The following is a 24,034-nucleotide window of genomic DNA, read 5'->3' as shown; positions in this document are numbered from 1 at the left end:
ATATACCTTGACATTTCAGTGATGCAAGTCTGCACCGCTTACGTTTCAAGAGTTACAATTATAGTACTTCAGCATTGTTAATAAGCCCTTATATCCATCACAGGAAGAGTTTACCTCTTAATTTTTATATAAAGAAGTACTAAGAATGAAGCTTGACATTTCTTGGTATTTTAAGTGTTCTAATACATTCAGTCAAATAAGTACCTGGTCAATTAGTATAGATAAACTGCCACACAAAAATAAGATGCTTACATTGTTTGAGCAATAAATTTGAAATAGTCTTGAATTTTGACAGTCTGGAAACCAGAACTATACTCTGACCCATCCTAATTAGAATTAAAGCTACTACTGAATTAGAGAGCAGTGACCTTACAGAAAAACATCAAAAACCCCAGAAAACCTTATGGCATTGGAAAACAGCAAAAATATTTCTTCCCAGCTCTACTGTAAATTCACTGAAGATTTAAATGCGCAGAGCAAAACCTTGAAAAATATTACTTTGATAGATACAGACTTCTACAGTGTAAACAGAAATGCAATGGCATTGGGTGGCTAAAATATAAAATTTAAATGTAGAAATTACTTACAAAACCACTTAGACCCAGAGACAGAGACTACACTTGGAATTCAGGAGTTTGCTCCTTTCTCAAAGATAAGTTTGGGTGACTTCCCTGCCACTCCAATTTCCACAAACAGAAGCAGGAAGAGGTGATGGTGACGCCTATCTGTGAGGCTGAGATCTCGCCTCATTTACAGACATCACATCTTAAAAAGCATGTAAATTTGCATGCTTTCCTACAACAGCACCAGTTAGAGATTTCCAACTAGACAAGTAAAGGCTTATGAAAGTCAGAGTGAACTAAGTTTGAAATTAGGTACATTTAGCTCATTTACTTTTCTGCACACCTCCAAAATGCAATTTTGATTGCTACCACCATAATAATAATTTCCATTTAAATATTAATAAAAAGCAAATTGCCTTCTGAACACACATTACACTTATGTTAGCTTATATACTGGGAACAGAACCATCAAAAACTTTAATGTTTTTTAAAGCTGTTTTCAAATAAAAATGCTTAGCAATGTTACTAATAGTAATATCCCTGCTTAAATGCCTAAAATGAGCAGAAAATTCCAAGTAACTGGTTTGAAGTGAACTCCCCCTTTATAAAAGATGAAACACTGAAGGGTTTAAGGAGTATACCATCTAAGTGAATGAGAAGATTTCCAAAGACCCTCAAGAAAAAAAAATATTCTTTGAATGACACTCAGAAGTTCTGCACAACTTATTAAAAAGCCTACACTATGAAAAATACTTGGGGAGATGAAAAAAAGTACTACAGTGTTTCTTCTAGTGAATTTAACATTATATTAACCTATCCAAGAGCCTTTACCTTCTAGCCATGTGTAGAAAGATTCTCCTGTAAATACAAAGTATATAGTTAAATGAAGAGTATTCATTTTCAACATTACAGTATCTTTATATTACTATGCATACTAACATTAGCTGCCATCTGGACATAAAGCTAAATAATTTAGCTATTAAAGTAAGAATAGGCACTGAAGTGGCTGAACTTTGCAGTTAGTTTAAATCTGTTGGCGTCAGAACAGGAGAAATACAAGAACGAGCATGACTAAGCTACTGGTCAGGGCATTCAGAAGTGTACAGGAGCACAAGCCTGATTACATTGACTAGTGGTGAAAGATGTGACGGAAGAATGTAATTATATCTGATAGCCTTTAACTTGGCTGCTACTGTCTGAAGGTTTCCTGTAGGCTTAGATCTTTTGCCTGAGAGCTTTCAGTTGACTGAAAAACCTTAAAGTCTGTCTCACTGTAGACAGACCAAATGCTTTTTCTCCCCACTCTCTCCCCACCTTCCCAAAAATCAAGGATATTCAAGAAAGTACCCAAAAACCTGTCCCTCTTCTTTTAAGGGATCTGACATCACTATCAATGGGGCTCTAGAGGAGACCCAAGAATCTTTTAATTTATGCATCTCCAGTTATCTTGCCAATAACATTACCACAAGACATATTCTGTTACAAGGATAAGAACCAACAACAGAACTGTATTTTGCTCTTACCCACTCCTTCCCCTACTCCAAATGAAAGAATTATCCCAATAAAAACATTTTCTGATCAATCATCTGCATAAAAACATAGCCTTCCTGCCCTCTAATGCAACAGCAATAAAATGAATAAATCAGATGTCCAAAACTCCTTAATGCTTACTTCATTTCTGCAAGTCAAGCAAAATAAGATGACTTACCATCATCTCCTCCTGGCAGGGGGGGGAGAAAAAAAATCCATAAGCATTAAAAAGATAATTTCCACAGCAAAGTAGTAATAAAAGACAGGCTTTACTACAAACATTGAAAAAGTGCAAGAAACCTTACTTAAGCTACAAAAAAATAGGCTACTTCCCATCCTCTTCCTCAAGACCACCTGAGACTAAATACATTATAATAATGAAAGCCACAAAGAATTTGAAATCTTAGTAGCAGCTGATTTACACATTCTTGAAAGCTATGTTTTAGCTTCAGAAAGATAGTTAGGAAGTCTTCTTCAGTTCACATTATTCAACAATCTGACCAGTGTTCCTTTCTGAAATTCTGATCCCTGAGTTAAACTGCTCTTACAATTCTTTTTATTTGTGTGTACCAGCAATATATTATCTCAATATTTATAATTACTAAAAGCTATCTTGATTTTCTAATGAGTGGTGATGTTTTCCAACTCAATCTATTGGCTAATAGTTAATTTTTAAGGGAAATGAGACACACTGACAGGGGAAAGCTGATTAATTTGGAACACCAGGCTATAGTTTTCAGTTTAAATTTGAAAACTTAAAACCCAAGCCATTGGCATACTCTTTTTTTTTTTTTTTAACACTCTTGCAGATAACAGCCTTCCTAAGTATCCATTCTTTCTTCAAATAATGCAATTATTTGTACATTTGTAATACCCTAAACATTATGGATGGAAAATGTACAGCTACATTACACTAGGATGACTATGAGCTAAGGTGATTAAATTAAATGCTCTAGGAAAAAAAAAAAACAAAACACAAAGGAAGAATACACAAGTGCTAAAGTTTTTGTTGAACTTTAACTCCTTTCTATCCACATTGGAAAATTACTGTAACACTTACTAAACAGTTTGAGACTTACTTTAGTTTTCACGTTAGCTCCCCTGACATTAATAAGCCCACTCATGTGCATAAGATTAAGCATGTATGTAATCAAGTATCACAAAGCTTGCTCTAAATATTGAAATCGGACAACTACTTCTACAGAGGAAATTTTAAAAAGTCACTATGTTAAAAGAACTGCATTAGAAAATAAAACAGGCAAGACCCACCCCTACTAGGTGCCAGTGGATTTAAAGGACGATAGACAGATCGAGGCCTAGAAAATAAGTTAGAAAACACAAGAATCAGTTTTAAGCTAAATTGAAGCACAAGTATAAGAAATAGGCTTCCTCTCCCTCCAAATTACTTGAAGCAGTTTTCTTCGTAGATGCTGTTCCACACTCTCCAAGCAGAAGGCCCCTTGTATCCAGTGTAACGTTCTGGATTCAGCAGCAAATCCACATACTGTGCATCTGGAGATCTCTCATCTAAATAGGAAACCTTTTGTTACATTTTCTAACCAATCAGTTAAAAAAAGATTTAAAAACAGTCACGCAGAATTAAATACAAATAAAAGGTCTCATATAATACTATTCTGTCTTCCAGTTGGATTATAAATGCCTTGTACATAAAAATACAGCAATATACATACTAAATAGAAAGCTCAAAAGTATGCAATTTATTCCAAAGTCTCTCGTGTGGCCATAATTTCTACAATGTCTGACCACCTTCTATGTGGCTTCTTCAACTCCACCATAAACACTTGTCATACAATGTGTTCTCTCACCCTATGTTAAGAAATGAACAGTGTTTTGTTTTAAATGGGCTTCAAATTCAGGGTTTATTTGTCCAGCAGTATTTAGCTGGGGGAGTTGCTTTTTTGAAATGCATATACTGCTACAGGGGCTTCTTAATAAAGACAAGGTCAAAGAAGTACATCTTGTAGTTGGTACATATTGTATATTTATTAGCTAAATCCCTTTTTAACTAGATACCCTTGTATGCTGGCAGAAAGTCTAGATCACATTGCTTAATTGAACAAACTTTCAGCATAGTGCAGAACGCTCTGTTGGTTATGGCAAGACACAGGTTATTTAAGCAGCATTTCAACAAGTTATACCCTCATCTCTAAAGTTCACTACTAATTCAGGCAACATATCCAAAGAAAACTGTGAAACAGTACTCTTTCTGCTTAAAAACTCTGTACGAATAGAACACTTGAGTTTCAAGCTACAGCCAGTAAAAAGCAGGAAGAATTCCCTCCTCTGAAATTCTAGGTCAAGAGCAACTCATGCTTAAAAAAACCCACATACAATACAAGCCAGTAGTCCAGAGACTTATTCATAGGAATAGGCCAAGCAATGCCACTGAGTATTTCCTCAGATGTCGAAAAAAGCCACAGAAACAGAGAGTGAAAACTGCTCTAAAAAGAAGAGATGATTCTGCATGAGCAGTTAAGCATCGCTTCAGCAGTAGTAGCAAAAACAAAGAAAAGAGACAGACACAAGACGCACAACAACACAGTGAGTGCCAGATGAGACAAAGTCAAATTACAGCTTGCTTTATTTCTTTGACAGCATGGCTAACCTAAGCAGTTCCTACACTTCTGGTCACTTCTGGTCTCCACTTTTTCTTCTCATTATCCACATACAACTGAGTCTGTGGGGCAGTGCAACAGAAAGATGGAAAGCTGACCTGGGTTATGAAGTTTTTTTCAGCTAGATCAATTCCCTTATCTAGATTATCATTCAGCCCAACAAAAAGCTAGTAAAAAGTAAAACTGATGATATGGTTTTATGCTACAGTTGGGTGAATTAAGAGCTCTCTCACCACCAGGAAGAGAGAAGAGGAAGAGAAAAAGAGTTTCTACCTCCTCCCAGTCGTTATTCTCTCTCACCTCTCCCTGCTCCAGCTCACAAACTCACCTGATAAGCCAGTTCATCACAACAATCTGGGAGATGGGAGGAAGATGTCAACTTACCTTCCCGCTATTCAAGTAAGCTGAATCAGCTTACCATGCAGAAAGATGCACGCCAGAGCCAGTGCAAAAAAAGCACTGGAAGAACACAGCTGGGGGCAGTACATCGTCCTTCAGCAGGGCATGATGTAAGGAGAGATGGAGGTAGAATCAGGAACTACTTAAGTTAGTATTACTTCTAAAAGAAATGCTCCTAAACCATACCTTTCCCAACTGAGTCCTCTTAAAAATGTAAGTAGGCAGCTTGAAGATAGCAGAGACAACAGCAGCTTATTGCACATAACAGCTCAGATCTACAGTAATGCTCACCGACTGTTTATTACAGAAACAGCTTATATAGAAAATTTTCACAGATAAGATGCAGCAGAAATGCTGAAAGAGAACTGCAGTTGGTAAGTCCATTACAGCTGCTACTTTTCAGGTGACACCAAACATTAGCCTAAAGGTAGATTAAAACATCTTGCATTTTGCCCTAAGTCTTCCTAGCATAGAAAGCTTTCTAATGTATTTATTAAAAAGGCCTTTAGCAGTCATTCCTGAACTTGGCAATTCTCACGTTTATCTGAAAAAACACTCCTTTGAGCTTTGAATGTTACAAGCAAATAAAAAGACTCACATATGTGGAGCAGAGGGAAGACACAATCTAGTATCCTAATGTTTTAACAATAAGAAAGTCCTTACAATAAAGGGTGAATTTAGTGCAGAGATCATTTGGAAACATAGCAAGGCTGGAAGAGGAACAAACTTGGTCCAAGCATAAACAGTAGAGTGGCAACAAAAATAATACAGTAGTAAGAAACTGAATCAGCTGCAAGTAATGTGTCTTATATTTGTGCTAGATGCAACTCTTTTGTGAGAAGAAGCTTTTTAAAAAAAAGTATATATATGCTAACCCCCTCCCATTTACCTTCTTTTTTATTTCCATAAAAGTCGCCTGTTCACTATACTAATGGGAGGTAACAGTGAACGTGCCCTGTGTAGACTACCAAATGCTCATTGTAAAAAATTGCATTCTTTGCACGTAAGATGATATGAACCGTCACATCTCCATTTAGCACAAAATTAAAGCTTCTTAAAAATGGTTATTTGCAGAGAAACTATAATCTTCTGTGTTTTTTAAGAGACAGCAAATAAAACAAACACTCTGAAAAAGCTTAAACATTTTACCATCAAGTTCACAAAAATGATCCTGTGAATCATCGTATCTTGCCCAGTCAATGAAAGCCTCCTTACTTTGGTTACTGAGGGGGAAAAAAATACATTTGATTTTAAACTTTTAAATAAACAACATCGATAAGAGCTACCAAAAGAAATACAATCCACATATAGTAGTTAACTTGGAATGGAATTCTGAATTACTGTGTCTGAAACTCAAGAATATATGGAGTTACCGCTTGTTAGCTGCACAGAGATTAAAGCAGGCATCAACTGCGATACTTTAAAAAGTCATCTTAACGTCAGACAGCAAGAAAGATTTCACCATCATTATTTGAACAAACTGTGCAGCGACAGTGACTTCTCTTCCTTCAATAAGAGCTTGGCAAAATATTTTCATAGCATACATTTTAAACACTTTTCAAAGTACTACTTTAGCAGCTGTCAGTTGGGGGGGGGGCGGGGGTAAGGAATCATCATGTTTTTGTAACCTGTACTTTCAGTGAGATCTACAATAGTTAGCCTTGCTTTTTAGTGGGAGACTGGATGTCTAAACACCCCTTCCAAGCTAAATTACACTATGAATATGATTTGTCTTAAGCCTTTTAAATAATAATGGTATTCCACTCACCCTAGCATTTTCAAATGTGTACTGTACCAGACAAAGTACTTTGAAGTTCCCATACTATGAAACACAAACAGTGCCAAAAGCTGAATGCTTTCTTCTATGCATATGTGCAGCACAGAACTATTGATGCCACACTACTGACAGCAAAACATAAGCAAAGTTAAGACTGGGAACTCTGCTCCAGGGTGCAGTGAAGCACCTTGAAATAATGAAAACAACCTATTCTGTTTGATCAAATTACTACTAGCTCAATTCTACAAACAGAGGCAATTCTATAACAAGATCCATTTCTAACCTTCTGCCAAATCACAACAGGAGACTTTATACTTGGCATTAGGTGAGGAACTTCTCCAGTAATTACTAGCAGGCAAGATTTAATAATCACAAGAAATACAGTTGGTAAAGGAAAATAACCCAAAACCACGAGCATGATGCACTGCTAGGTAGAGAACATGGAGGTTTGCCTACAAAGCACAAACTCTTCCTGAACTCACAGGATACATTACCTGCCCTCTCCCAACTTTGTCTATCCTACTCTCACAAAAGGCACTCTCTTTAGCTTTCCATATGTGTACTCAATCTCATATTCTTTTGCCCTACAGGAGTGGATGAGAGTTAATAGTTTCTTATTTCCCCTAAAAAACCTTGGATAAGGGCTCTGCCCAGTTTGGTTTAAAATACTGCACACCAGGCAGAAGCAGTCGCTTTTTCATGGCAGTCCCATTTTGTCAGATGACAGGGAAGAGTTTCAACATCTCTATCAGGTAGAACGGCTGAAATCCAAGGCCAAAGACACCACACCTCTCCATCAACAGTGAAGAACTGATTTTTCTACTTCTGCTTTTTAAAGGTGGGGAATCTAGTAGAATGCAGGTTTTTCTAACTGCTGTTCCACACACTTTCCTACTCAGGGGCAACACCATTCTGCAGAATTCCTCCCACCCAACCTTGACTGTGCCATGCAATAAGCAAGATCAGGGAATTGATCCAAGCTAAAAATAACTTTGGCAACAAAAAAAGTAACTCACAAGCTCCCTGATCTGGTTCACTGAATTATCACAAACAGGCACATCAGTGTAACAGAGGGACAGAGCAGGACAGAATCCCTTAATCCAGCACAGTCATCAAGAACAAAGACTGATACTGGTAAAAGTAGAAAAAAGGTGGGTTTATTTGCAAGTTTCCTCCGACTTTTGAAGCTGTAAGATACCTCTTTCAAATAATATCAAAGCGTAATTAAAAAAAAAAAAAAAAGGAAAAAAGAAAGTCTACTTAACATCTTTACCTTCAGATGTTCTTGCATCATTTCACATTTACTTTCTAATGGGCTATGGAAAGAATGAAGAACAAAAACCAGCACATAGCAAAAACAAGACAGACAAAATGCTCCTTTGTTACTATTTTTGTAAATCACAGCATACCTTAAGGTACTGTTAACTGCTCCCAGTTTGCTAGCTTGCTCACAGTCTTCCAATTCTTTGGAATTATTTGCTGCTTTTGAATACTGTAAGAAAGTTCATATTAACATACAAATGAATTACCTAAAATTCTCTGAGAACAGGTGCTGTGAAAGGTATTTCTAGGTTTAGCAGTGAATTGGCTAGTATCAGGGAAAATCCTCAAATTCTAGAAGCAGTAATTCTGGAACATTTCTTATTTCTATTTTTCTTTACTTAATTTCATCAGGCCAATTCTGCTCTGTGGATTTAGCTACCATAGAAAATTCAGCTAAATATGTCAAAATTTTGTTTGTTTTGCCTTTTTTATTTTTGTTTGTTTCTTTAAGTTAAATGGAGTTCTGAAGTGTTTCAGATACTTATTTACATTTTTGTAAAAGGACCTTGGAAGACAAGCAGTGTCATACCTATAAACATACCTTGTCTTTTGCAAGCATAATCATATCTCAAGTTTCATTGGTCATTTCAGTAGGAAAAATGTATGTTTTGGCCATTTCCCCCTCCTGTTTCATTTAATTCTATTCATTGGCATGCTTTAGATGTGCACAGGACTGGGAGAGGATTTTCAAGCTGAACTCAAATTTTAATTATTTTAAAGCAAAAATTGAAGTACTTAAGCTGAATTCTGATTCTACAATATTTTAAAAAAGCAATCCACTAAAATAGACTTACTATTAGGGTACTTCTAAGGAAAACATTTGAAGAATTGAAGATTCAATTCCACTATTCTACAATAATATGGTTATGTCAGCAGAGAATTTGTGCAGTCTGTCAGTTTAAAGCTCAAAAAGTCCTTCTAACAGTTTTGGAACATAATAGATAGTATCAGTGCACTCTTAAAAGATAAACAAACCCAATTTCCTCTTTTGGGGGGGGTTTGGGTTGTGTTTTTTTTTTTGTGTGTGTGTGTGTTTTCTTTTGCAGACTGAGCCTTAGGTTTACACAGATTTCGACCTTATCACAGTCCTTAAGAAATACAGAAACTGATTTAATGTTGAGTAACCGATAGCTTATATAAAGCTAAACTGCTGGCTTTCCTTCACTTCAGGGCACATACATACTGACATGAAGGATTACTATCCAAAACCAGCTCAAAATAAAAACATAAGCTAAAGGCTTTGGTCAACCCTCCAGAAATAGCAAACAACAATAATAATTTGATAAATTTTAAAAGAAAAGCATAGTTCATTTCTGAGGACAGACTTGTGGTCAAGATGCCACAGGCAAAGTACCACCACAATACATATCACCATACTTCTCAAAAAAGAAAGGATTTAATTAAAAATGTTCAGATAAGTAAGCAAGACAACTTACTTGAAAAATGCATTTGCTAGAACCAAGACAAGGAAAAAATAGCAGAACCCACTGAAGACCAAAGTGAAGAAGATTAAAAAACCCAAATAATTTAAGCTTTGTTAGGGGCTTTGCCCATAACAAATATTTACTTGAGAAGGAACTTCTCACTCAATTTTCTTGGATTTGCCAGGTGTGTGGGCTCATTCTTTAGCATCATATGGACGTTAAATGGAAAGATCTGAACAAGGAATGGATCTGACCTAGAATGAAACAGATACTGCTGATGAAATAACATACTGAGATGCTGAAGTAAACATTCTGCATGTCTAGAGTTGCAAACCAATCCCTACCCTGAAGTGAAAAAAAATTACTGCCAAGAATATAATCCTAAATTTAAGGTTTCAAACAGAATAAACATTCAAGTCTCAAAACATGTTTCCAGGCTTCACTAGTCTCCAGTGTTTAACAGCAACAGCTATATCAGATCAGTGCTCTGTGACCACTGACTAGCTCAGAACAAAGTACCCATTCCTGCCAAAGCAGGATCTCCTAAGAGCAGTTTCTGGAAAACAGAAAAGAGGTGGGCAGGAAGTAAAATATTAAGTTAAATATTGGAACCTTGAGTTACTGCAACCTGTCCCTTGCTCCAAAGATCAACACAGCAACTGTCATGACAGTTCTTTAATGTCTAGCCCCCCAAAATGAGTTCACTACTCAAATGAAACAGGACTGTAGAAAGGGAAACTACTTTGTGCCTCTCCAGCACCATTTCAAAAAAAGCTTATGTTGGTGCCAAGAATTAAAAAGAGATCCTCTATTGCTAACTGCACTTCTGTGGGGAAGCAGTGCAAGTGTAACCCTGGTCTTTGTGGCTAGATGAGCTTTCAAAAGAAGAACTCTTCTCTCTATGGTTCAGCAAACAAACAAAAAATCCCCCATGAAAGCCTAAATAAAGCTAGACGTTTACAAGCTCATCTACATTAGGAGAGAAGGGCAACAGGAAACTGCACAGAAGCCAAGTGCTTAGACCACAGAAAACTTCACAGGATTCCATCCTGACTATATCTACTCAAAGATTATAGCTCTCATTATTAAAAAGATGCCTTCAGTTGTTTTCACCTTTCCAAGGCAGACACTATCAGGATGAAAGAGAAAAACTGGATACGTATGTCCCCAAAGGAAAAAAAAAAAATCCCTTTTTTTTTTTAAACCAATACTTTAAGGATAATCCATAAGATGCAGGACTTTTCCAAATGGACCAAGCACAGGATAATAGCACAGTACTTGCATAGTCCTTGAAACAAAACATTCATACTAAGATGAGTTTGTTGTTTCCTTAAAAGGGACATTAAATGAGATTGTCAGTTTTTAATTGGCTCCAAGAAAGATATTTAACTGAATCCTGAGAAGTAAGAAAATGGTGTAGGTAAGATTCACGTCAGTCCCGATGACAACTTTCCTGCAGAAGTATTTCATTTTCTGACAGGGAAGCAGCAGATATTAGTGACTTTGTTCTACTACAGATTAAAGGTGCAGAATTGCCCAACTTTCACTACTGTAGCTGGTTGCAACAACCCACAAGGCAATTCAAAGGAAACAACTGCAGCAAATATACCAGCAAGAGATAGCTTCCCAAAGAAGCTATCCCATTTTCTTTATTGTGGTGAAAGCAGAAGGTGGCTGATTTTCCACTTCCGAATTCTAATTCAATATGTTCATGTGAAGTATCTTAACAACATCTTACTTATGGCTCTCAAGATTAATCAATCAGGAAGCTCAAAGGCCTACTAGAAGAATCCTTTCTAAAACAGTCTTTAAAGTCTTAAAATGCCTCTTTAGGAGACTTTATGGCATTACCAGGAGTCAGTTTCTGAACAATCAAGCTTGTAAGATAACAGAGTCAATGAAAAAGAACTGGCAGCAGATTATCCAGCTAAAACTCAAGATCTTCTACCCAGAGATAGTGCCAAAGTTTTCCCAGAACAACTACTGCTGCTTGTGCTGAAACGGTGAATGACTGACATTAAAGTCATGTTAGTGAGAAACATGTTTCTTCTCTGATCACCAGAAACCTTTAAATGAAGTGGCACGCTTTACTTCAGAGTAAACTTAATGACATATTTATAAACAGGATGCAAGACTTCCTCTCGGAACCAAGCTAAATCTTGGACAGACTTGTCTGCACTGTTAACGCCAGCAGTACACAGAAGTCATAAATTCACGATGGAGTATTCCCCTCAGCTATCGTTGGTAATCTTTCTTGGCATAAAGTCTAAACCTAATGCCAATGGTCATTTATGATGTGGTGAACTACACTCAGGTGAGGCAAGCAGCAACTATGGCTGCCCTGTGAGTTGGAAAGTACTGGGGAAGATGGAGGTATGATAGTTAAGTAAGAGTAAGTATGAGTCTACAACAGAGCCAAGGCACTCAAGAGGAAGGTCTCTCATTTGGGCATCATTATCCCACCAACTGCTAAAAATCCTTATTCTTGGCCACTGTGTTTGGGATTTGGGGGTGGGGGAAGGTTGTTTGTCTTTCTGCTCTGACCTCTCTTCTAGGCATATATACCCTCTTTACTTTTTTGGCTTTGCTAAGATCACTTGCTGATCTAGGAAGGATGGCTTGGATAGAAGCAAGCAAAAGCCAACAGCACAGACTGACTACTTAAGCTTGCACTGACCACTTCAGCCTAAATTGTCTTTAGGCTAATGACCAAATCATCTTTAGACTCATGACCTGTTCAAGATTAGACATGGCAAAACTACATGTAATCATTCAGGTTCTTTTAATATTAGAGGTTGTGGTTATACATGATTCTTACAAAAGACTGTACTGCTACTGCATTTGTGCATCTTAGCCTATGGCTTTATAGAAGGTGGCCTGTACTCAGAAATGAACAAAGAATTTTGCATCAGGCATTCTAGGGCCAGGTACTGCTGTTCCTGGTCATTCACTGATTCAGTCTGCACCAGCTCTCAAGCTATGACAGATTCAGAATGATATGACTGTACCAGCTATGTCAGAAACACTATTATACATGAAAGTAAAAATGTAAAGCCACATACAGGAACTGATTAGTCACGTTAACAATTTCATCACTATGCCAAGACTGAGGGTTTGTAATAAAGAGTCACACAGCTACTGTAATGTTAAGACTTAAAAAAAGAGAAAAAAACAACAAAAACCAAAAACCCCAGAAATAACTTAGAAAATAAATAACTACTTACTTTATTAGAGCTCCCAGCCTTAATTCCAACAGGTATTTTGCTCTAAAAACAAGAAATAAAACACAGTTTTTACACTGTTCATAGAAATGATTATGCTTGATTAAAATCTACAAGTTAAATATAATTCCTACAGAGGTCAAAGCAAACTTATTTTTAAATAATTAACTTGCTCCTTTACCTTCTCAACATGTTATATCCAAAACAGTGGCAGAGGTTAGAAAAGTTATTTGTTTTATTTGTAAAATGACTAAGAACTTAAAACACTTTGGTTCTATTTCTGCTTTTGAAATGGAAAATAATTTTATCGTCACTCTTTTATTTAAATTTAAGTTCTCATTAGGAAATATTGTTAGTATAGTATTAGCCACTGCAAATTAGCAAACTTTTGAACCAAACAACCTTTTTCTATTTTATATTATTTGATCCATACCTCAGGACAAGGCTCTACATGACAATCTTTGATAGAACAATGGCCATCATCAGCCCAAAATGGGCATGGTCTCTTCAGGTTGACCTAAAATACAAACCCAAAAGTTATCAATCAACGCTTAGATAAGGCAACTTTAAAAGAAAGAGCTGTCAGTATCAGGAAATCATTTCAAATTAAAGGGGAGAGGATACGAAGGAAAAAGGGTTAAATTTAGTACTTTAAGTTTGAGGGGCTTTTGTCAGTCAGTTGGTTTCTTTTAACTACTCTCCTTCTGAGTATATAAGCTAAAGCTTGCTGCAGTGGAATTGTTAGTGATAATGGTCTCCAGTGGACATAAACACGTAGTGTATTAAAGCACAAATTAAATCTCTCACTACTCATACAACTTCAAAGCAGTAAATAAACTACCAAAAAGAAGGCAAATCAGACATATGCAGCTCTAAAATGGTTGTACTTACAGTTGTACTATACTGATCAAGAAAATACATTTGATGGAGGGCAGAGTAGTGCACAAGTTTACTAATTCAAGTAACTGCCTGGATGATTTCGGATTTCAAGCAATAAAAACAGGCAATCATTACTACACATCATAGCTAGCCAAGGAAGAATGAGTATCATAATGGCCTCAAATTAGAGAGCTGATATAGTACAAATATAAATAGTGAGAAAACCCACTTCAGAAACATGTACCAGCAAATCCTGGGATGATTAGTGCTCCTGTTTGTCATCAAATGACACAATAAAGGCAGGGAGTACCACATATATCGGTATACAGTACATGGCAAGAGATTCAAACATTTTACTACACTTCCCTTGGATTGTCAATGTGAAAGTCAGTGAAGAAAAACAATAAAAATCCTAGCTTTCCTTTACATTAGCCTTATACATACTAACAAACATTAGTGATAAAAACCACTCTGATCTCATCACTCCTAAACTGAAGACTACAGACTAAAGGTTTTCCTGCATGATTAACCAGAAATACTGCATAAGTACACCATCTTTGAAGTCTAACATTACAAATAAAATATGAAGCATTTATCCTCAGTAGCAACCACTATTTTCCAGATAAAAAGTCAGTTTTAAAAAAAACTTTCAAAGTAAAAAAAAAAACCACACAAACCAAAAATTACTTCTATTCTTTTACTTTGTTTTCCTTTAGCACAGCTTGTACTAGTTTTCTTCAGTTGATAAATACTACTCATGAAGATATTAAACTGAAGTCACTACTTATATCCAACAAAGTACACCTTGAATGGTCTGATGTATCACTACTTAGTTGAAACTGTTGCAGATACTGAATTTGATTCTGTAGTCAGACACAGCAAGAGTTCTATAAAATGCACTGTAATATTAAGCCTAATACCCCAAGGATGGCATCAGGCCTTAGAGCAGTTTCAACACAAAAATTTAAGAATTATAAATGTGCTTATAAAAATTATTTAAATCTATAAATCTTAAGTCAGAAAAATAATTCTTATGCTAGCTTATGGTAAAAAATACATACAAGCTGTACAGTAAATTAATAGTCACACATTATAAAGAACAGTATTCTTACCCAATAGCTTAAAAGATTGAGACTAAACACTTCAATTTAGTGTTCAGAAAAACATGTTTCCCCCTTATATGTAGGAACTTTTTTCCAATTCATTTGATTTATATCCTATACTTTCACTTTACAGAAGGAGAAACATAGACAGGAAACAAAGCTTAAGCACCTAGTACAGTAGTGCCAGAGCAGCCCCTTAGGCAAAGAATTGGCAACCGGACTCCTAAATCCCACGCTCTGATGAACTCGGAGTCCACTGCATGTGGTACCTGAAGGGTTCCTGCTATGATAAAAGAAACCTACTACTCAATCTTTTAATCTGGAGAAAACCCGAAATCACTGAGCCATCTTGAACAATTATTCCATTAAAAAAAGCCTTTATGCTTTGAACACATTTAACTGGCAGAATACATTTATACTGGATCAGTGATTTGCTTTAAGTGGCCTGTTTTTTGGGGGAATACAGTAATAGAAGCCCAATGGCTACATTCATTGAATGTCAAACCAGAGCCTCAGCAATAAAAAAAATTAATAAAATTCAATTTTTTTCCCCAGTTTTACACATAATATACTAAGCATAAGGAAAACTAGATCAATATGCCTCTGACACAAAGCAGGCACAATATGAAGAATCTGAGATGAATTATAGCCAGATTTTACTATCCCTCCAATCTATTCTCTTGATTTTGACAGCTAAGAAAAATCAAAACTATGTACCAGAAGTAAAGAAACAACCTTTAATACATGAAGGATAAATTGTTCTGTGGCACTACGTACCCAAATTAAAGCAAAACAAAAAGAATTCCCTCTTCAAATGTTCTGTCAATACCATAAAAGATCCCCAAAGAGAAAAACTTAATGTTTGACTTGCTCAACTGCCCTTTATTACACTAAATTCCACTACCAAACCTTTCAGCAAGTAAGTTCTTTCTGTATTTTCAAAACACACATACAAAGTTAACTGCTATATAACTTCCGAAGGAAAGACTGTTTTCCAGGTTTCCATTTTGATGTACTTATTCAGCATGACTGGGAATTATAAATTCAGCTTTAAAATGTTAGAGAGATTCCTCAGTCAAAAAAACTTAACAAGACATTAAGCAGATGGTATGACTTCTTAGGAGTGATGACAACTATCTTCCAGTTACAGTTCAAGCCATGCTAGCACAGATACATTAAAACCAGAGATTTTAGGTTGCCTTTACCCCCCCATTTCCTCTATTCAATCCACAAACACCATCCCTAGAAAAAGTGAAATTTTAGGGTCTTTTGTACTAGCTCACTCCTCCTTTTTTTTTTTTTTTTTTTTTTTTTTTAAATAAAGCACAGGGAAGGGTTACATTTTACATCACCTTCACAATAACACCTAGTATATAAAACATGCCCCTCCCACCAATTTCTACCAAAAAAAAGACCAGCTAACATAGTTAGATTACAAAGGTGGATTACTTAAAAGTAAACTCTAACAACAAAAAATGCTAACACACTTAGGAAGATACAAGTAACTAGGCAGTCACTGTTCTTACACAGAAGAACACTAAATAAAAGAATACTGCTGTCTAAACTGCAGATTAATTCAGAAAAAACATCTGCAAATCAAGATATGCTAGTCCCAGAATGATTCAAGAGCACTAAAAACCAGCACGCACACACACTTCTGCAACAAACTGAGGTTGTATTGCACTTGTACTTTAATCAATACCAATCATGCACTGACTACATAGAACATCCTTCTACTTTCTTCAGGGTCTGATGTATTAGATTTCATTATTATCGTTTAGAGTATTGAATAATACTCTAAACGACAGAGTTACAGATTAGAAGTTAGATTCCTTATCATGAAGCTTCCACAGTTTGTGTGTTTTGATGTATAAAACTATACAGAGACAAAACTTTTTATTCCTTTATTTCTTTCATTAAGAAGTGTTCCACTAGCCACCTAGAAACCACCTAGCACAATTTCAGCAAGACTTTAAAAAGACAGTTTTCTTTGGCCTTTAAATAAAAACTCTCTAATCCATTCAGTATTACACATTAAAGTTTGAGTTCTTTTATGGTCGTTGAACTAGTAACACAATGGGAATACTGCGACTGTAGTTACAAAAGTTCATGATCCAAATTCCTATTACAAATTAAATTACTTCAGAGTAGGAGTGTTTTCACTCCCAGAACAATTATACCCCCCCCCCCATGCTTATTCAGTATTTAGCTACACTGTAGTTGACCTAGATGATCATTGCCTACTCTCACAATTTTCATATCCATCTATGAGCTTAATAGCACTTCCATGATTCTGTGCAGGGACATCAGAAAAACTCTGTTGCTTTTTCAGAGGGTAAAGGGTGAAAAATATTCTGACTTATTCAGTTTGCTTGTTCAACACAAATTCTTCCCTGTCACAACTGGAAGTACTAAATAATGTGTGGTGATAGGTGGACTGCACACTGGCCTTTGTAATTACCCATCTATTGGGAAGATAAGTATTAAAGATGAGGTAGGATTGCAACACACCATTAAAGTATGATCTGCAGAACTGCTGTTGAAGATTAGCTCTAAATTTGCAGGATGAAATTACTGTTGTATAAAACCTTGTATACCTGTTGCTCCTCCTCTTCAAATACTTTGTTTTGTATCTTTCTGCTGCCTCTGGAGAATCTAATTACTGCTACTATGTGATGTATTATCACTGAAGTTGTAGGTATGTTGTTTCTCCTGAAAAGTGAAGCTACAACTGTATCATGTAGCAGGAGGAGATTCAGGGTGAAGTTACACATTACTGCTTGCTTAGACTAGAAAGGGAAGATTCTAGCGCTTTTTTTCTCCTTCCTCATATTCATAACCCCATCTTCCATGAGTTTAATACTTGTCTGATTCTAGGTCAGCTAGATAACTTACTACATCATGGGGAAAAACAAACAAAAAAATGCCACCCAAATCCAGCAACCAAACCCAAACATCCAAACTAAATATCTACCAGGTTAAAGAGATGCATTGGCCTAATGCACAGTCGGACAAGCCCAAGAGCTAAAAGTAGGGAAGGGGCAGGACAGTCTGCCCTAAAGGAGTACAACCTCCTTTTTCCAGTGGCAGGCAACCATCTGATTAGTTCAGTCACAATGCAACCTCATTTTCAAGCTAAGCATATCTGAAAACAGAAGTATCAGGCTTCCAAGTCTTATTTTGCTCCTCAGATTCTAACACAGAGAAAAAAGTGTTTAAAGTCATAAAAAAAGTGATATTACATACTACTTGAAAATTGAATATTTTTACCTATTTTTCAAAGGAATAATGGTTCTCTACATGGCAAACACTAAAATCAGAACTAAGACAGCAACTTGTAAGGAAATCATTGCAATATTTCCATTTCAAATTACGCACATTTCTTAGAAGACAAGTACTGCACGCTGTCAGAAAGTTGCTAATATACAATCCTTTTCTAGATGCAGCAGTACAAAGATACTGCCTTTAAAATTACCACTTATCAGTTGAATGAAAGCAGTCATGATTTACTGTCACTGACTCCAGGATTAACACAGCAAACATGACTTATTACTAACATATCTGTCAGGGACTGAAAACTTGCTACAACCAAATTAAAGAGCTGTGGACTTCTAAAAGACAACTTAATATACACAAGTTGAAGTGATATGTAATCCTCCCTATATTTTCTAGATTTTATTTAAATTATTCAGGAAAATACCATTCTAATTGTACCTTGTAATATCTGAAGTAATCACGTTCTTGCAGTTTCTGTATTTTGGGGAAGATCTTGAAAGTATTGAAGTCATCGATGCTTTCTATGTCACATAAACAATCATCTAGGACTCCTGTGAGCTATTAAAAAAATACATTAAAAATTTATTTTTAATCAAGAAATGCAATATTAACTACAGAAAAATCCTCTAAAGAGAAAAAGATGGCAGTCAAAAGAAATACTAGTGAAATGCAGTTCCATAGCAAATAATTTCTCTCATCATTAAAATACTCTACAACATACCTTACACACTCAGAGTTAGAAAATAACAGACCTTAGCACTCTTTTTGGGCGCAAGTCCACTTCCAAATGCAATGCTGTATCAATGTTAGCCAGATTAACACTTTCAGCCCTGAAATTTGTTGACAGATTCAGCATATAGAACTTTCTGCAGAATGAGCAGCAAGACTTTCCAAACTACGAACACATGGTATATTTGTACATTAGAGTTGCATACCAAGTATTCTCCCATCAAACACTCATTAGCTGAATTGCCTAAAAACCCCCACAATCATGCATTGTCAACTTATTTTTATAATTCTTCTCAAAGTGTAGGAACACTTCCACCTAGTTTCTTTAGAGGTGTGGAAGAAAGGGGAATAGGTACTTTTATGCCCAAGAAGTTAGTAACTTCACAGTTAAATTCTACAAATCAATACTAGGAACATCAGGTGCAGTCACTTATATTGTAAGACTGTAAATCTATTGCGAAACCAAGTCTGAACTTTCCAGGTCTCATCCCTCTTCTTGCACCAGGACAGCAAGCTGGTTCAAGGTACCGTGCTAGCTTAAGACCACCTCTACGAAAAGGAGTGCACACAAGTGCAGGAGCACTACTGCCAGCACAGGAGAGGAAAGCAGGACTGTCTGTGCAAGTAGCAGAGAGGCCAGGCCCAACTAACTTGGCAGACTAAGCTACGGCAACACTTTTGCTGAGACCCTGACGGCATCTTAGTGAAGGGTGGAAACACTGAAAGTGTGATTCTATGAACACTTGTATGATAGATTTCATTAAATGTAAACTACCTACTCCTAAGCATAGCTCCTTAAACAACTACAAACATGTTTGAAAGGCCTTTCAAAACTAAGTTTGAAGGCTTCAGACCATATCTAAGGGAATGGAACCAAACACTGCTGTTAACTACCAGGAAATTCATCGACATACATGATGGCCTTAGAAAGCATACAAAATAAGAAAGCCCGCACATCTTGTATCTCGCATGGGCTTAGAAGAACTTCTAACTACTAAAAGGTTATGTGCAAAAGCAGACAAAAAATATTTTGTGGCTTCTTTTTTTTCTCCACAGATTTCATGCAGATGAGATTATGAAATCATCTAATCTGTTTTATGCATGATAAATCACTCCACTACTTTACAGAACAGATACCCTTATATAACCAAGCTTGATGTAAAAGAGTAACTAGAAACCGAATTGTAGGCTTCTGCTCTTTTATGAAGCATAAAGGAGGCCTGGAAAATGGATTTCCTCCACCCCCCTGTGAGAATAAAGAGGTTAGGGTATGGCAATAAAGCATTTAAAGAGAAAATTCACTTTATGTACATCCTACTTTTCCTGAGGCACTAAAGAGACTGTCACAATTCTGCAGACTAGATATGGCAATGAAGTAAAACTCAAGGGAAGTTACTTTACCCTAAGTCTTCCATGCAGTTATGCTTGCCTTGTTAATGTTATCCAACTTCAAACCTGGGCGAACAGCTATGAAAGAGCCTATGTGCAATTACAGGTTTTTCACAACGCCAAGAAAGCTCACAGCCCACATGGCTGCCATTTCAAAGTCAGAAGACAAAAGTTGTCATTACTGATACTTACAGAAATAAAACCCCCATGCATTTTAATCTATAACTATTTCATTAAAAATTTCAAATTTTCTTATCGGTCACACATAGGCAGAAATTAATTTTGCAGTCTTTACAGGTAACACCATACCACAAAACAAACAGCAGTACACTTCATTATAATATAAAAAGGCAAAAAGATAACTCTGAACATTTTGCTCAAATATTATTAAACTGTATAAACAGGATAAACATTATGTGAAGAGCAATAATTTATCAAGCTGAAAGCGGTACGAAAGATCCAAGAAATTTTCTTTGTACTCAGAAAATAAAGTGTAGGAAACTATTTTGGTGACCACCTCATGAAGCTATCCACTGCTTACAAAAATACTTTTACCACCTATGCAGAACTGAAAGGGCTTTTTCGGGGGAAAATGTTCGAAATAAACACGCAGTAGTTACACTCAGTGTCAAATCCCCATGGAAAAATAAAAAGCTGCAGTCTCTATTCAACTAAGATGGCAAACTAACGGAGGTCACACCTTTGCCAGATGTCTCTGATAAAAATCTCGATTCTAAGAACATCTTTCAAAATGCAGTACAGTTTACTTAGAACATGAGGAAGTTTCAGAAATAAACCCTCCCCAAAAACTAGAGCTAGTCTAAGAAATTAAGAGAAAAATTAATATAGAGTAACAAGAGCAAGCAAATGAAATTCTCTATCTCTTTCTCACAACTTCTTTGAAACTGGAATGGTTAGCTCCCTGTATACATAAAATAGCAAAATCAATGTCTCCTTGGAAAGCATGCTCTAAAATTAAACTATGCTATATCTGTACCAAACCACAATTTATAAAATGGTTTGACAGCATGTATGAAACGCCAATACTGCACATCAGTGGAATCAGTTCATAGCACACTAATGCAACAGCAACACAGGCTTCAAGTACACCAGTTAGAGTTTTTTAATAAGTCCAGGTGTAATCTTCAGTGCTCTCACTTGTGTAATGATGAAACACTCTAAGAACATGCAGAAAATTCTTTCATTTTTATCAACACCTGGATCTTCCAGTAAATTCTTTTTCAAACTGGAGACATCAAAATAAGAACAGTGTTTTACACAGTTAAAATTGTATTGCAAGACCTACTTTCTTATTCACACAACAGGTATTCTGCCTTTTTTTAATTGAACTATACTAGTTATCTTAGTCTGCAAATATAGAGGCAAACTGTACTGTAAGTTATCACAACTTTTATTACAATGGCCAAGTATCAAGATTTCTTTTCATCTGTTAATTACTTTGAACTCTACGATAAACTCTAAGAGCATTAGCCTCCTATCATTTGTGTTCAAGAAGTCATCTGACATTGAATAGCTACTATTTCTTCTGTATTTCCAATATGCTTACCAAAGTATTTCCATCTATCGACAAACCTAGTTTAGTTCTTGTACAGATATCAGAGCTGTACTGGAGTTGTTAAACTTCTAACTTTTCTTCTCCAAGATAAATCAGCCTTTCAGAAGAAAAGGTCAATGTCCAACCTGCATCAATTTCTCCTTATGAAATCCGGAGAGAAATGTATTCAGCACTTAAGCATTAAGAAAAACCTGAATAAATGCATATACTAACAAGCAGTCTATTCATACAAACAACCTTATTAGTGTTATCAGGTTGTTGTACTTTAATTGCTTCAACAATTAGAAGACCACCTGGGACACCTTCTTTTGTTCCTTAATGTTTTACTTTGCCATAGCTACAGAATGAGAGAAGAACTATAGGTAATATGACTCCAAGAACTAATGGCTAGCTTATCTTTTCCCTGCCCACGTCAAACTGTAGGTATTTAAACTCCAAATACAACATGTTAACAATTTTATGAAACAGCAACAACCAATCTCTCTGCCAAGCGTCATAAGAAAACCATGCCAGTTTGTTAATGGCTTCTTTAAGAGTCCCAATTCAGTTAGCATTTAGTTACGCTAAAATGGCTACTAAAATAATGGCTTTTTAAACCTGAGAAAACCTCAACTTACAACAAAAAAAACCCCTGCAATAACAGCTATCTATGCTAGACTACTCTAGTCACTGCCTTGAACGGTCACTTACAATATAGCACGTTATACAAAGCAGAAATTCAGAAAATATAAGAAAAATAATAATCAGATACAGAAGACAAACTTTGCTTCATGTGGACATCATATTTCCATATAAACTCACTCTAATGTCTTTGGCCCAGCTGAAATCCTTCCCTACTTGACACCAGCTGTTACTTCAGTCACGGTCATACTGCTGATGAACAGCAAACTCCCAACTACAGACACTTGTCCTTCTGAAGCTGTGAAGGCAGTTTACAGAAAGAAGGAGCATTCTCATCCTTCTCTGTAATGTGGGCAAACAGACACCACCTAAACGCAAGCCAAGCCCGGGCAGCGATACTGCCATTCGAACATATGGCTTCTCATCGACTTCGTAAGGACACCGAAGTTTCTGCCTACAGCCAAGGGTACGATCCAGCCAGGAGCTCCTCAACGCGACACCCTACAGACACCAAGCAGTGTTACCTGGATTAAACAACTGCTCCGTGAGGCTGGACCGTTATATAAGGGTCCTACCGGTGGTTCCCAGGTCAAACAACTTCTCCCCTCACAGACCGGAGGCACCGGGCCCCGGGCCGGATCCCGGCAAGCAGCAACCGCAGGGTTCCGAATAGGCAGGACGCGGGCTACGGACTTCAGCGAGGGATCCCCAGACCTCCCCGCCGGGAAGGCTGCACAGGACACGGCCCGAAGCTGCCCTCGCTCTCCCCCACGACCCTCCGAAGCGCCCTCACCGCCTCCTCCAGCCCGCGACAGGGAGGTCCTCCGCTCTCCTTCCCCTCAGGCGGGGGTCCGAAGCCCTACCCGAAGCCGCTGGGGCATCCCTGCCCGGCCACCCTCTTCCCTCCCCACGCCTCCCCCGCGCCATGTGGGGAGCCAGCCGCATCGTCCCATCCGCCGCTGGCTCCTACCTGGGCCTCCGCTGTCAGGACGCAGCCGAGCACCGCCAGCAGCCGCGCCGCCAACCGTGCCCTCGCCGCGGTGCTCCGGCCGGCACCGCCGCCGCTCATGCTGCTGCTGCTGCCGCCGCTCCGCCCGCCGCGGCTGACGGGGGAGGGCGGCCCTCGCCCCGCCGCTCCGCCGCCGCCACAGGAAGGAGAGGGACGAATCGAGGGTCGGCGGCGGTGGCAGCGTCTCCTCCCGGCGCGGCCGCTCCTGCCTGCGGCGGGAGCCGTCGGGCGGGGGCGCCGCGCTCACCTCAACCTGCCCGCGCGCTGCCGCCGCCACAGCACCGACAAGGCGCGCGCGCGCACGGTCCTCTCTCGCGCAGCCGCCGCCCCCCCGCCCAAACGCCCGCTCCTCCGGCAGCCGCGCGGCATCCCGGGAGCCGTAGTCCGCGCGCGCGCCCAATGGGAGAAGACCACGCGCGCCTCCAAAACAAGCGGCGAGGGAGGGGCTGCTGGGCGCGTGCGCGCGGCGCCGGGGCGGGGCGGGGCGGGGGGGGGGAAGGGAGGTGGGCGCTGTAGTTGCGCGCCGACGCGTGAGGGGAGGCGCGAAGCTGTGTGAGGGGAGGCAGGAGCGGGGCGATG

The 24,034-nt window shown here is 38.0% G+C and overlaps 1 protein-coding gene across 1 annotated transcript in view; it reads right to left on the bottom strand.

Annotated features, from left to right (window-relative positions):
- Window positions 1-23,811, bottom strand: part of ERO1B (endoplasmic reticulum oxidoreductase 1 beta) — a 32,818-nt gene extending 9,007 nt beyond the window's left edge. Inside the window, exons 1-10 of the mRNA XM_030034639.2 lie at window positions 23,417-23,811; window positions 18,570-18,689; window positions 13,307-13,390; window positions 12,877-12,918; window positions 8,315-8,397; window positions 6,278-6,351; window positions 3,500-3,620; window positions 3,363-3,409; window positions 2,272-2,283; window positions 1,395-1,421 (exon numbers count right to left, since the gene is read on the bottom strand). Of these exons, the coding sequence (XP_029890499.1) occupies window positions 1,395-1,421; window positions 2,272-2,283; window positions 3,363-3,409; window positions 3,500-3,620; window positions 6,278-6,351; window positions 8,315-8,397; window positions 12,877-12,918; window positions 13,307-13,390; window positions 18,570-18,689; window positions 23,417-23,515 (709 nt within the window). The 5' untranslated portion in view covers window positions 23,516-23,811. The remainder of the gene's footprint in view (window positions 1-1,394; window positions 1,422-2,271; window positions 2,284-3,362; window positions 3,410-3,499; window positions 3,621-6,277; window positions 6,352-8,314; window positions 8,398-12,876; window positions 12,919-13,306; window positions 13,391-18,569; window positions 18,690-23,416) is intronic.
- Window positions 23,812-24,034: the final 223 nt, after the last annotated feature.

This window comes from Aquila chrysaetos, chromosome 13, assembly GCF_900496995.4.
Source record: "Aquila chrysaetos chrysaetos chromosome 13, bAquChr1.4, whole genome shotgun sequence".
Classification (NCBI taxonomy): Eukaryota; Metazoa; Chordata; class Aves; order Accipitriformes; family Accipitridae; genus Aquila; species Aquila chrysaetos.
The sequence above is the reverse complement of the archived record's forward strand: the minus strand, read 5'-3'. Positions and strand labels throughout refer to the sequence as shown.